Source organism: Ammospiza nelsoni, chromosome 17 (assembly GCF_027579445.1).
Source record: "Ammospiza nelsoni isolate bAmmNel1 chromosome 17, bAmmNel1.pri, whole genome shotgun sequence".
NCBI lineage: Eukaryota > Metazoa > Chordata > Aves > Passeriformes > Passerellidae > Ammospiza > Ammospiza nelsoni.
The window spans coordinates 14,997,827-15,011,924 of NC_080649.1; the positions used below are offsets into that span (position 1 = coordinate 14,997,827).

Here is a 14,098-nt window from a genome sequence, read left to right on the forward strand (position 1 = left end):
CCACCCCTCAGTGGTGCTGGAGAAGTGCATGGTAGTGAGAGCTTACACGTGCAGGTCCAGCCCAGGAGCCAGGGGCTGCTGGCAGCCATGATCACTGAAATGCAGCCTGCAAAATTATTCCTTGGAAGAGGATTTTTGTGTTGCATTTCATGTGTTTTAGCAGTGGTATTAAAATGCAGAATTCAGATGTGTCTGTAAATTCATGAATGCTGCCTGAGCTGCAAAAGGCCTTGAGATATTTGCTTCAAGGGCAATGAATAAGCAGAAGCTGATTACTGTCATATTAAATCTGATCATCAGGAAAAACCCATGGGGTTTGTTCTCAGGAATTATTCATTCCTACAAGTTTGAAACCTTTTTTTTTTTTTTTTTTCTGTTGCATGACAGAACATTTACAAGGTCTTGAGCACACACAGTCATTTACCAGATGAGAAAAGGTAGGAGATGGCTTCTGGGCTGGGAATGGTGAACAGCAACATGAAATGTCCTTTTCTGACCTTTCTCTGGGGAAGGTGCTTCACACGTAACCTACCCAGAGTTTCTAAACATACTTTCACTTTGGAAGTGAAACCATGGGAGAAAGATGATCTGGAGGCTGCTGGTGGGTTGATGCTGGGGGAATTGGGCCTGTGTTTAGGCTTTTTTTGGGAGTGAGGAGCTGAAACTCAGCTTGGGTTAAATTGCTCTTGTCAGCAGAGACCCCAAGCAGGTTGTTTCAGAGCAGCACAGTTTTGACCCACCTGCTTTTCCAAACATAAACCAGTTTTGGCTCCAGGACCACATCCTTTTTATCAGCAGTTAGAGCAGACAGAGTGTAAGCAAGGAGCTCTCCAGACTCTCAGCTGCATGAATAGCAGCAGAAACAGAGCTCAGGCTTCTGGACTCCCCTCCAACCTGAGCCTGTCTCCTACCACTTGGGCATAAATGTACCACAACTCTATGTGTGTTTTTAACTGATTAAATAATTGAAAAGTCACTGTCCCGTCGATAATGACCAGTCCCTTTAAAAGCCAGTTTTTAAGAGGGATGGAAATCAGTTTTTAAGTTTCCAAGTTGGTTCTTTCTAATATAATGCGGAGGAAATGCTTTTGACAAATTCTGAAGAGTACTTTGCTATTTTTCTGTAACAAAGCAATGCAAGTGTGTCTAACAGACACTTTAATGTGAAGGGATGGAGATGCAACCCCCCAAACACACAGAATTTATGTAGCAGATCCTTCCTGAGAGGCTGGCCAGGATTGTCAATGCCCATTCTCTGACAGAACTATTGATGGCACTTTCCGTATTTATAAGCGTCAACCATGAAACAGAAGAGGATAAAACAGATGCAGTCTCAGACACATCTCTTCCACCTTCAGATCTTGTTGACCTTTTGCTATCAGAAGCTAAAGAGCTGTTAGCACCAATCCTCTCCAACAAGGACGGTAAGCACTAAATGAACCAGAGAAAGCTGAATCCCAGCAAGTCCCAGGGATCTCTGCCAGTGTTATTGGCAGTTTCCAGCACCTTCGATATTTTTCCATACCAGTTGAGCCTCCCTGATTCTCTCATGCTCACTGGGATGTAATTACCCTATATCCATGTGACTCATCTGTGGATCTGCAATGCAGAGTCGCAGGGTATGGAGTCAAAGACTTGTGCCCAGGGCCAGAGGAAAGTTGTTTATCCAGGGGAAAAGCCCTGACAGGCAGGAGGAGGGTTTCACAGAATCACTATAATGATGGTTGAAAGGGACTGCTGGAGATAAGAACTTCTGCTCCAGGTAGGGCCATCCCAGTAGAGGGGATCTGCAGTGGGTTTAGCCAGCCAGGATGGAGATCCACAGCCTTCCTGGATGGTGTTCCCTCACTGCTCTGTGACAAAGATGTTCCCAGCACCAGCCTGAGCTCCCCCAGGGGCAGCCTGTGGCCTCTGCCCCTACTTACACCAGCTGCCCTGCCAAAAACAGCTCAGCTCCACAGCCTTTAATTTCCCTGATGTGGCAGTGGGGGCTGTGAAGTTGCCTCCTGGCCTCCTCTTTGCCAGGCTAAACCAGCCCAGCTCCCTCAGCCCTCCCCAGCCTCTCCCTGCAGGCCTGGAGCTTCCCTTGCTGGATCCTGTCCAGTTTCCCAACAGCTTTAGACCCAGGATCCAAACTTTCCTTCTGCCATCCAGGTACCGTTCCAGCAGTGCTGAGCAGAAGGGAACAGTCACCTCCTATTTCCTTGGAGTAAAACCAGCCATGCTCCCTTTTCCTCACATCTGTGAGCAAACCAGGGAACAATCCAGCTCCATGGCAGTCTGGATTGGCTTTCTCAGTCTGGGACTCTGAGCTGGTCCATATGCCAGAGACATTTCTTGGTGGCAATTATTTGACCCTGCTTGTCTCCTCCCCCATAAAATGAGTGTCTGACCTCCTCAGTGTCATGTCCAGGTGAATTCCCAGCCCCAAACAGGTGCCCAGTCCTTACTTTGATGCTATTCACCAGCTCAGTGTGGCCACAGCCCAGCACTGGCTTTGTCTCAAAGCACAAGACACAAAGGAAATAATTGCAGCCTTTCAGGAGCACCTCTGGTTTGTGAGTGCTGTCAGCATTTTCTGAGCTCCTGCCTCATTAAAATGTGCATTATCATAATGCAGCAGCATTGGGCATGTTCTCTGCACTAACATTGGCTCTGTGCTTCCATCTGCAGCTCTGCCATGGGACAGGGACCAGTGCCTGCCTGCGGAAGGAATCCCAAATTACAAGGAGTAGGTGTCAAAACTGCTGTGGTCTGTAATTTGGACAACACAGATACTAAAAAATCCTGTCTGTTTTGTTGGGGTTTTTTAACCAAAACTGTTGCTTGATGACTTTTGATCAGACAGTCTAGGAGAGGCCTCCAGATGGCCATGACAGAGAAATGCTGTGAAATTCCTAGACAGAAAGAGACTTCCTGCCCTGCACTGTGTGAATTCCTGGATTTCTCTTTTGCTTTATAAAATGCTGGTTTTCCTTCAGGCCAGATGGGAATTTGTGGTTCTGTGGCTTGTCTAGCCAGCATTTTTATAGTGCACTCTGTGTAAGGGAAAAAGCATCACTGATTATGTTAATTTTTTATGCTGTGATATCGAGATGCTGTGAAGCTCCAGACAAGGAAAGCAGGCTGACTTGGCTTTGTTTGGACCTTAAACTGTTAAATTTCCCTGAAACCTCCTAAATTGCTTGTATTTAACAAAGCCATTTCCTAAAGTTATCTGAAAGGGCACTTTGAGACCTAAATATCTCCTACTGCTTTCTTAGCTTAACTCAACCTGAAGATCTGCCAGCACGGTTTTTTGTTTAGGTACAAAGTACCCATTTGCAAATGATAATTTCAAGGTTATGAAAAGCATTTTCAGACAAAACAGGCAGCCTGCACAGTCTAACCAGGCAAGATCTGTGGCTGCTTCTTCTTTCCTAAATAACCAGTGCTATAATAATTATCCTCTGTGTCCTTCTCCCAAACCACCTAAGGCATCTTTCTCCTTTTCAGCCACCTCCATCAGAAGACCACGTGGCCCCCTCCTGCAGGCCAGACCAAGAGTGACCAACCACAGCCACCAAGCCCCACGGAACTGCCTAAGAAGTCGACATAAATACCCCATGGCTTGGTGGTGCCCTGAACCATGGCCATCCATCCCAAGGGATGGGAAAGACACCCCCAGGCACCTCAGCTTCCAGGCCAAGCAGACTGAGAACAAGAATCATTCTTCCTAACTATCCAAGACTTTTTCAGCAACCTCCCCTGCGTGTCTACCTCCGAGTTATCGTACGAGGCTTTTTGCTCACGGTTTTGCAGCTTTATAGGAAAAATATTCTCATGAGGCTACAGAGGCCTGGATTTCTGTGGCAGCCTTTTAGAGCTTGTATTCTGGGTAGCATGAATGTACCTGAGGGACTCAGGGGTCTCCAACAGATCCCTTTTGGTATTTCAGATGAAAAACCAAAGTCTATTTAGTGACTGTAATCAAAGCAGCTTAATCCCTAGTGTCCTAGTTGTCTTGGGATAGGAATTTCTCTTTTTATTCTTTTTGTATAGCTTATCCCAGCTGCAGTGCTTGGAGTGGGAAGCAGCAGCTCAGGCAGTTGTTGGCCAGAGTGCAGGAGGCCAGCAGGGTGCTCTGGTCACAGCATGGACAGCGAGCCCTCCCTGGAACGTGGCAGGACATAGTGAACATAGCTCAGTAAAGGTCCCTGGTGTCACTGGGAAATGAGATCCACGTGATGGAAGACTGGGACAGCAGTGGATGGGGATGGGCAGAGGTCTGGAAAATAAAATGGAAACACTCCTCACAAGGAGTTTGCTCTCTGGGTTCTGATTGCAGCTGCTGCGTTCAGCGTCTCACAGACAAAGACACAGCCTGAGACCATTTTTCCTCCCTTTTATTTTGGCAGCTCCTGGGGAGATGCATTGAGAAGTTGCAGGAAAATGGGGTACAATCTGGCTTTTACAAATAATTTGTTAAGATTACTTCAAGTCTTCTTTGTGGGGGTTCAAAGCATGTGGATCCTTTATTGTCTAAATTAAAGGCTTAGGCAAAATCATGACCCTCACCAGCATCTCCTGCACTGGAGGTATCACTGCACTGCTAAACCAGCAACTGTGTGGTGGAATATATCACATAAATACCCAGTCTGAAATTCTGGGTAAGCTTAATTTCATAGCTTGGGGTAAATTAAATCTTGGGAGTGCATACCTCAGAATATAAATTAAAGGACTTCTTTTAAAAGGAGACGTAATCCTTTGGACTGCTTACAAGGAATATTCCCAGGAAGGAGAAAATATTCATCTTGGGATATGCTGTTTAATAGCTCATTGCCCAGTGCTCTCTGCTGTGATGGAATGATAGCAAATCCTGGTGTTACCTGTGGGTTTGGCCCTACAGCTTTGTTCTCATCTCCTGTGTTACACAGACAGGTAAGAGGCACACTCAGCAAAATCCAGTCTCACCAGTCTGGTGTACCCTGGCTCTGGAAAAACACCTCCAGTTCCCCTGGGGTTAACCAGCAGATCCCAATCTGCTCCTGGCAGGGTCTCTCCAAAAGCATTTGGCTGGAGGTGGCATCCCAGGGAGATGTCTCCAGCCACTGCTTGTCACACTTGTCAGGGAACAGCACAAACAGGATTTGGGGAAGGAGCAAGACTTGGGTTGTGCTGTGCTATTTCATATTCCCAATGTCACTTGAGACACCTGGGAGAAAAGGGCAAAGTTATGGGGGGAACACACCTGTTTAGGCTGCACTTAATCAGCTAGAAAATCAGCAATCTGTTGTGGAAATCCACAGAAGTTTCAATTTCATCTCTGACAGTCATGGAATTGAGTCATTTTCTCAAAATACAAGTTCTGAACTCCACCTCCTTGAGTGCTGGAAAGGCACAGACCAGGACTGTCCCAGCAGAGACCAGTTACGTCATCTGAAAGAGGAACTCTTGATGCTGCTTCCACAGTCTGTATTATTCCACAGATGTGTATTTAAGGTCCCCAGAAAGAACATTTTGTATTAAAGCATCACAGTGGGTGAGGGTTTGGATGAAATAAGCATTATGTGGTTGGTGCTGGCACCTGGCAAGGGGTGGAAAGAAGGGGATGCTGCTCCAAGGCTGCTGTATTTGGGGTGTCCTGAGCTGTCTGTTTCCAAAAGAGCTGTGAAGTTCTCAACTTTTTAAATTTAAATTTATTAATAATAATTTAAATTTTCAACCTCTGAGGCACAGAGCCTCAACAGCTCTGTGCTCTCAGCTAACTGGCTCTGGAAAGGAAATCCTCCATGTTCCCATCAGCCACTGGAGAGCCTCACATCAAACAAGGATCAAGAACTGCATGCTTCCCCAAGCTCTCATGTTTCTCAGCTGGTTTCCAGTATTTCCTCTGAATTTACCATATTGCTGTGCCTTTGCTCCAAGCCCAGCAGAGCTCCCTCTCTCTGCTAACCCTGCTGTTCCAACCCCACCTTGCAGAGCAGTGCTCAGAGATAAGCTCTGACAAGAGCTGTGCTCCTGGAGCTGACACTGATTTTGGTGACCCAGAATAGCAAACCTGTGTCAGGCTTTACTCCCAGGCAAGGGGAATCAGGCAGAACTCAGCAAGGCACAGGGTGACATCTCCTCACAGAGCTCCAAGAGGCAAAAGGGGAAATGCATAAAGGAACAAACAGCACAGAAAGAAAAGTTATTTAAATAGGGTGTTCTTTATTCATACAGGGCCTGTCTAGCAGTCAGTAAGAGAGCTGAATTCTGGGTTAATTTGCAATACTTTGGCTTGCTTGTAAGGTTGTGGAGATGTGCTGCTGTCACAATGTGCTGTGTTTGTCTCAGAGAATGTGCCTTGGAGGGTCCCAGAATGACTGCACAGAAATGAGAAGGAGTGTTTGTGATAAAAATGAGACCTGAATGGTATTAGATCTTTCTGAGTGGCCTTCCAGATCCTGAAGGGATCCTACAAAAAGATGGAGGGGGACTTTTTACAAGAACATGTAACAGGACAAAGGAGAATTCTTCACACTGACAGAGAGCAGGTTTGGATTAGATATCAGGAAAAACTTTTCTGTGAGGGTGGGCAGGCCCTGGCACAGAGCAGCTGTGGCTGCCCCAGCCCTGGAAGTGCCCAAGGCCAGGTTGGACAGGGCTTGGAGCAGCCTGGGATGGTGGAAGGTGTCCCTGTCCATGGCAGGGAGTGGAACTGGATGAGCTTTAAGGTCCCTTCCAGCCCCCAAACCATTCTGTGTTTCCATGATTCTATGATAGGCTGGAATATGGCAAATATCTTATGAGCCAAAATGCAGACAGATCCCCATAAACAGAGTATGTCAACACACTGCAGGTGATAAACTCAAAAAGATGCATTTAAAGAGCATCAGTGGGATCAGCTGTTGAGCTGGAAGCTTTGGGGGTTAAATATTAGTGATGTGATGGGTTTATTTTGTATTTCTCTTATGCAAAGCAGAAATTCAGTTCTTCCTGCTGGTGGTCAGAGGGTGGGAGCCCCCTCTGCCTCACAAAACAAACCAAACCAAGATTGGAGCATCCATTTCAAAAGCTGCAGAAGCAGGGCAGGCAGGGCAGGGAGCCCTGGCATTGTCTGGGAAGGTGAATGTAGCAGAGCCATTAGCACAATGTTCATCTGCAGTCCCACGGGGAAAGGAACCCAATCTCAGCCTGCTGCTCTCCAGTTTCATCTCTGCCACCTTGCTGGGTGACCTTGGGCAGCACATTTCATCTCAGGTTTGCACCAAAAACAAACAGGACTGAGAGGGGCACGGGCAAGGCAAAGGCCAAAGGGATCCACGGGGTGTGGGGCTGTTGTGACCGTGTTCACAGGGGTCTGAGGATGAGGGAGGAGATGAGGATCTGACTCCATGTTTCAGAAGGCTTGATTTATTATTTTATGTATTATATTAAAACTATACTAAATGAATAGAAGAAAGGATTTCATCAGAAGGCTGGCTAAGAATAGAAAAAGAAGGAATTATAACAAAGGCTTCTGTCTTGGACAGAGAGTCTGAGCCAGCTGACTGTGATTGGCCATTAATCAGAAACAACCACATGAGACCAATCACAGATGCACCTGTTGCATTCCACAGCAGCAGATAATCATTGTTTACATTTTGTTCCTGAGGCCTCTCAGCTTCTCAGGAGGAAAAATCCTAAGGAAAGGATTTTTCATAAAAGATGTCTGTGACAGGGCAATGTCCTGGCAGGAGGGGGTCAGTGAGTGCTGTGGGGTTGGGTACTGCAGGTCTGCTTTCAGTCAAGAAAACATCAATATTTCAACTTTTCCTGGCTCTCAGAACAGCAGATGCAGCTTTTGCTCAGCTCTGGTGAAGCAGAGTGAGATGAAGTGTTAAAAGGTGTTTTTACCGAGGTGTGCAGGTGCAGAGGTGAGCTCCAGTCCAGAATAGTGCAAGGGAGGAGCTTCTGTGTCTATCCCAGTGCTGGAGGTGTGTCGGGAGCCTCTTCTTCCTCCCAGCTCCCCTGTGACACCTGGACTGCAGCCCACGTTTAGAGAGTGCAATTCACCTCCACGCTGCTTAAATGGGCTCTAAAAGGCAGGTGAGCTTTACTGCTGAATTTTTAAAGCAAGCCTTTAATGTTTAAGCAGTGCTGATTTTCTAAGGGCTGTTGGACAGCAGCTCCCCAGAGTGGCACTGCAGGAAGGGCTGGGCTGGAGGTGTGAAGCTGCCTTTGCCTTTTCCTTTTCCTTTCCCTCAGGGATCCTCCTCCTGCTCAGGGCTGAGTTACCCCAGCACCTCCATCACAAACCACTGAATTTCCTGGCCTTGCTGACTGCAGCTTTGCCACAAACCTCCTTTGCAAGTTCTTTCAGCTGCTTCCCTAATAAGGTAAATAGGAATAACAATATAATAACAATACAATATAACACTGCCCTGGGCTGGAGCTCACCTCTGCCACCTCCACACCTCGGAAAATGAACAATCCCTACAAACTTTTTCCTGCATGTGATGTGCCAATGCGTTTGAATTGCTGTTGAATTTTTTAATTTATGCCACCAGATGAGGCAGAGAAGTTGAGACAAAAGCAGAATTTGGGGTGAAATGCCCTTGTAAAGGGGGAAGTGGAGGCTGAATGATATCTCCAGACCAGATGTCCTTCCTGGAAGACATTCTCCTTTCTAACTGCAGGAGTTCCTGGGCTGGGCTGCTGAGGGTCAGAACTTCTTATTGAGGAGCTGCCATGAGAAAAAGCTGAGGGTCAGAGCCAGCCCTTGAGGCAAACACCCAGTCCTGGTAGGTGGGAGGGCAGTCAGGGCCCTTGGGAATGCCCTGGAGAGCTGGCCATGTGTCAGGGGAAAAGGCAGCCCACTGCCACTGGAAAATGCCAAGGTGACCTGCTGGCAGCAGGAAAAAAAAGTGTTGGAAAATAGGAATTATAGTCAGGGCTGCACAGCAGAGAAAAAGATGGATTGGGACCCACCAAAATCTCATCCAGCTTTTATGGCCTGAACAAAAGGGAAACAACCACAATTAGGGCACAAAGCAGTTACAGGCTGGTGTAAATTCTGCAGAAGAAGATGGAAATAGGTCTTTATTTTTTCTTCTGTTTTCTCTGAGGAAATATAGCAGTAAATGAGGAACAGGAGAGACATACCACTTCTTTAAAAAAGAAAGTTGCTTTGTGATGGGAAATTCAGAATATTTATTTATAAATAAATACAAATTTTTTATTTTTAATATATATTTATGAAGTAGATGTTGCAGGCCTTGAGTAACTTTGTGGTTATTGATGCCAAGTTGTGCTGCAAAGGTCTTTAGGAAAAGTGCTCTGGCTCCACAGGCTGCAGCCCTGGGAGCTCTGACATTTGATGGTCAATGGTTGTTTTTGAGCAGTGTCAGGTTGGTTTCCCCAGTCTGAGATAGCAGAACATTTCAGGAAATATTGCTGATCAGAAATAGCACTGCAGCTTCCTGAAATGCCTGCCCAGATAAGGGGACACTCTGCAGCTGGAAGTGATAAGGAGGCAGGAAAAGACAAAGCAGCAGTAAATGTGATGTTACTTCAATACCAGCAGGCAAAGGGGCAGCTGGTCCTTAGGGAGAACCTGAAAGGAGGCTCTTAAGGTGCAAAACATTCCCCAGCCAGTGTCCCACACCCACTCGTGGTGCCACACACCTCTCCTGCCCCAGGACCAGCTGCTCAGGCACTCTTTGACACCCCAAAGTTGGGCAGTGTTGGCATCATTTCCTGCACAGAGCCACGGCCCCAAGGACTGTCACTGCATGGTGACAACTGCCCAGCACATGTCCTGACAAACAGGGGCCACTCACCCTGAACTGCAAAGGATTCAGCAAACACTGCTCAGGCTTTCAGAGCTGGTGGGAGAGGGGAAGCTGAGGGGTGAGGATGCCTCCCAGGATCCTCCTCAGTCTCACTTGTCTGGGTGACTCCCTGGTACCTCATCCCAGAGTACAGTTTGGGGAATATTTGCTCAAGAAGTGGATTCACAGGTGTGTGATAAATCATGTAATAAATTAAACAATACAGTGCAGTGACAGAGTAGAGAGCTAAGGTGAGCAGGTCCCTTTGCTCTGACCTACCCTGGGATAAACAGGATTAGATTGTGTTTGGGAGCTGTGGCTCTGCCTCCTCCTGCCCCTGACCCAAGAAAGTTCCTCCTCCTCAGGGGCAGGTGCTGGCTGGGGGAGAATCACAGAAACATGGAATATCACAGAAACATGGAATATCCTGAACTGAAAGGATCCCATCAGCATCATCCAGTCCAGCACAGCCCTGCACAGGACACTCCATCAATCCCACCCTGTGTCCCAGAGCGTTGTCCCAGCACGTCTGGAGCTCAGGCAGGGTTGTTGCTGTGACCCCTCTGTGGGGTGGGGTGAGCCCATCTCCACACACAGCCCTCCTAATTCTCCTTTTCTGCCCACGAGAGACGTGCCCGGGGCTGGAGCCCTCAGCACAAGAAGGACATGGAGCTGCCGGAGCGAGTCCAGAGGAGGCAGCAAGGTGATCAGAGGGATGGAGCAGCTCTGCTGTGGGGACAGCCTGAGAGAGCTGGAGACTCAGACTTCAGAGCCCTTTCCAGCGCCTAAAGGGGCTCCAGGAGATCTGGAGAGGGACTTGGGACAGGGGCTGGAATGACAGGCCAAGGGGGAAGGCAGGGTTCGGTGGGACACGGGGCAGCGCCGTCCCCTCACGGCGGGACCGGGACCCGCCCGCCCCTCAGCGAGATGGCGGCGGGGGGCGCGGGGGGGGCCGCACGTGCGGGGGGCGGGGCCTGCCCGCGCCCCCGCAGCACAATGGACAGCGCCCTGCGGGGGCGGGGCCGGCAGGGGGCGGGGCCGCCGCAGCCGCGGGAGCCGCCGAGAGCGGGATGGGTCCGGCCGGGCTGCGCCGCGCCCGCGGTGAGGGGGAGCGGGACGGGCGGGAGGGGAGCCGCGCTATGGGATATGGGCTCGGGAATCTGGGTGTGGGGTACGGGAGGCGGCCGCGGTGGGCAGCGCTCTCCGGGGGTCTCTCGGCGCCGCCGTGTGAGGGAGGGGAGGGAGGGGGTGGGTGTGAGGCTTTTCCTGCCTCGCGTGTCTGGCTGGGCGCGTCGTGAGGCGGCGGAGCGGGGGCGGTTGGGTGAGTGTGAGGGCGCCGGGAGCCGGTCTCCTTCGGACACGGGAAGTCGAGAGGGAAATTTTAGCCATAATCCTGTGGGATCGGGGAAGGAGCCGGTGAAGACCGGGGTGGCGGGGGATCCCTTGGGGTCTAAGGACAAAATGCAGCGGTTCTGGAGCTGTCGGGTCGGTGATGCCGGGGGCAGCGCGGCGGGCGCGGCCGAGCCTGGCGGGGGCTGAGAGCGGCACCCCGGCACCAGCCGAGCTGCCCGGGCTCGGGGTTAACAGATCCACCCTGAAACTCGCCCTGAAGTGTTTATAAACTCAAAGGGTGACCCTGATCAATGGCTGTTGAGTGCATTGATGGATTTAACAGGTTGCCCAGAGAAGCTGTTGCTGCCCCATCTCTGGAAGTGCCCAAGGCCAGGCTGGATGGGGTTTGGAGCAGCCTGGGCTGGTGGGGCTATAACGAGATGGGATTTAAGGTCCCTTCCAAACCATTCTGTGATTCCATGTTTTCAAGTCAGCTTCAAGGTGAACCAAGTATGTTCTCAGGGTCACTTGGCTAAACTCCTCCAAGCAGTAAAACTGGTCTGTAGAGGGTGAGAAGGTGCTTGTGTGGATGGCACCGCTTGTCTGGTGGGGCTGATGACAGCCAGCCTCTGTTAAAGGAAAATACAGCTGCAGATTTAACTCAAGGCACGCTGAAACAGTTTGTTGTACTGTCAAGTGAGCTTCTGCCTGGCTCTGCTCTTGATTTATGTGTTATACTGAAGCATGGGGTCCTTGGCAAAGAAGGATGTGAACTTGGAGAAGTGGGTCCATAGGAGCCCATGGAGATGCCCCAAGGGCTGGAGCCCCTCTGCTCTGAGGCCAGGCTGGCAGAGCTGGGGGTGCTCACCTGGAGAGGAGAAGCTCCAGGGACACCTCAGAGCCCCTGCCAGGGCCTAAAGGGGCTCCAGGAGAGCTGCAGAGGGACTGGGGACAAGGGATGGAGGGTGATGAAGCCCTTGCACAGATTACCCAGAGGAGCTGTGGCTGCCCCATCCCTAGAAATGTTCAAGGCCAGGTAGGATGGGGCTTGGAGCAGTCTGGGACGTGTCCTTGTCCAGTGAGGAGAGAAAACAGGACAGGCTTTAAGGTCCCTTCCAACCCAGACCATTCCAGGATTCTGTGTCTCCTACTTTTAAATTGTGTTTGAGAATTGAACTATTTCCTACACTGGATGGATAAGTTGATGTGCTATGACTTCCTGTGGAGTAGTAAGGTGAAGAATGAGGGGTTTACTTCAGGAGTGCTTATCTCCTGCTGCAGGCTGGCAAATATCACAGAGTTAATGTATTGCTGTGCATAAAAGTTCCATGGTGATTCTTTGGTGAGAAAATTACCTTACGAGATGGATGTGTGGAAATATTGGGCATGGAGCTTGTTGTGATGCACACATGGAAGCGAAACAGCTCTGAGAGCAGAGTGCTGACACTGTTCCGTTTCCTTCTTCCCCTCAGCCAAAAAGACTGTTCCCTATTGTGTGGTCAGGAGTGTATAAATGTTGTTGTTTGGGTGTTTGTGTTGCTTGTCTTTGGTTTTGATGCACACCAGGACTCCAGGTACCTCTGCCAGGTGCAGGAGCAGTGCCCAGGCTCCACCTCAGCACAGTGATCTGTACCTCCCATGCTGCCTCACCTGCTCCTGAGGTGTGTCTCAGGGGCAAGACTAAGCCCTGCCTGAGCAGATGTCTCCTTCTAAAAACTGGTAAAGATTTATTCTGGCACCATTCTGCCTTGAGCCTTCCTTATATCAAGCTTCAAGAGACTTGTTCTTAAGTTCTTAGGTGAAAAAGCTCTAATAAATATCCCACAGCTTGGTGCTGTGTTGTCATTCTGTGTGTAAAGCATCAATTGCAATATCTCCCTCAGTGAAAGGGGCCCCAGGCAGAGGAAATGTCACACACCTTTCACTCCACCTTTCTCTAGAAAGAATGCAGCCCTGTGGATTCCCCTTTTCTAACTGGAAATATCAGCTTAGCTGGGTGCCACAGCTGGCTTTCACGTGGTGCAGTGGTACTTCAGGAAGTCAAGAATCCTGCTATTTTCAGCAGTTCTTTGTCAAAAACAAAACAAGAAAACCTGCTCAGTTCTCTTCAAGATGAAAAGCAGCCACCACAGGTGGGAGAAGTTAATAAAGTCACTTGCTGCCAGTTCCACATCCAGCAGGCAGCCCCAGTGTGGAAGGAGCTGGGTGAGTTCTGTGCCTTGATGAGGAGCAGGGGGTTTGATTCAGGGATTTCTGTGTATTTCATCCATACACTCATTTCTGATTTCCAACCATCTGGCTGCATTCTGTTGAGTAAGCTGCTCCTACAAATAGCAGAATAGAAGTCAAGCATATGGAAAACCCCTCAGGTGTGCAGTGGGTGATTCTGGATGAGAAGGGAACACCCAGTCACTGTCACTGCCTGTCCCTTTGCTGTGTGCAGTGATGTGAGTTCCTGCCTGGCTCCTGTGCTGGGGGAGCTTTGCACAGTGGGGCTGCACCACTGCTTCTTCAGAATCCATTTCTCTGGAGTTACAGCAGGTGCCATCAGGGGTCCATATCCCTCCTCCTCCCACCTCCTTCCCTGGAGCACCTGCTGGTGCATCTCAAGCGTGTAATGAGCTCTCTCTGGTTCACAGAGGAGTTGCTGTGTGGGCTGGAGCAAAAGGGGTGCCCAGGGGGCTGAGGCTCCCAGGGCTCAGTGCTGTTGGCACAGTGTGTTGTCACAGGGTGCTTTGGGAAATGTGGTGGCTGCTGCTGTTTGCTGCGTGCAGCTGTGCAAGAATTGAAATACTTTTAAAACCTACTTGGGATGGTTAGGGTTGCTATTATTGGGATGATTGTTGGTAGCCAGATTTGTTGCTTCAATGCATTGATGACTCCAACCTCTGAGATTTTATCAACTACTCTGGGCTTGGCCAGCTGGTATTGAGCCTCTTTCCTGGCGTTTCCCCATGGATGCTCCAGGTGTGCCTCCACCTGTGGATTGG

At 49.5% G+C, this 14,098-nt stretch overlaps 2 protein-coding genes across 2 annotated transcripts in view; both read left to right on the forward strand.

The window, feature by feature from the left end:
• Window positions 1-4,274, forward strand: part of LOC132081062 (syntaxin-binding protein 4-like) — a 48,527-nt gene extending 44,253 nt beyond the window's left edge. The window contains exons 19-22 of the mRNA XM_059484569.1: window positions 388-437; window positions 1,294-1,424; window positions 2,674-2,731; window positions 3,496-4,274. Of these exons, the coding sequence (XP_059340552.1) occupies window positions 388-437; window positions 1,294-1,424; window positions 2,674-2,731; window positions 3,496-3,598 (342 nt within the window). The 3' untranslated portion in view covers window positions 3,599-4,274. The remainder of the gene's footprint in view (window positions 1-387; window positions 438-1,293; window positions 1,425-2,673; window positions 2,732-3,495) is intronic.
• A 6,530-nt stretch (window positions 4,275-10,804) lies between these two features.
• Window positions 10,805-14,098, forward strand: part of SEC14L5 (SEC14 like lipid binding 5) — a 39,506-nt gene continuing 36,212 nt past the window's right edge. The window contains exon 1 of the mRNA XM_059484367.1: window positions 10,805-10,877. The gene's annotated coding sequence lies outside the window, so the exon portion shown is untranslated. The remainder of the gene's footprint in view (window positions 10,878-14,098) is intronic.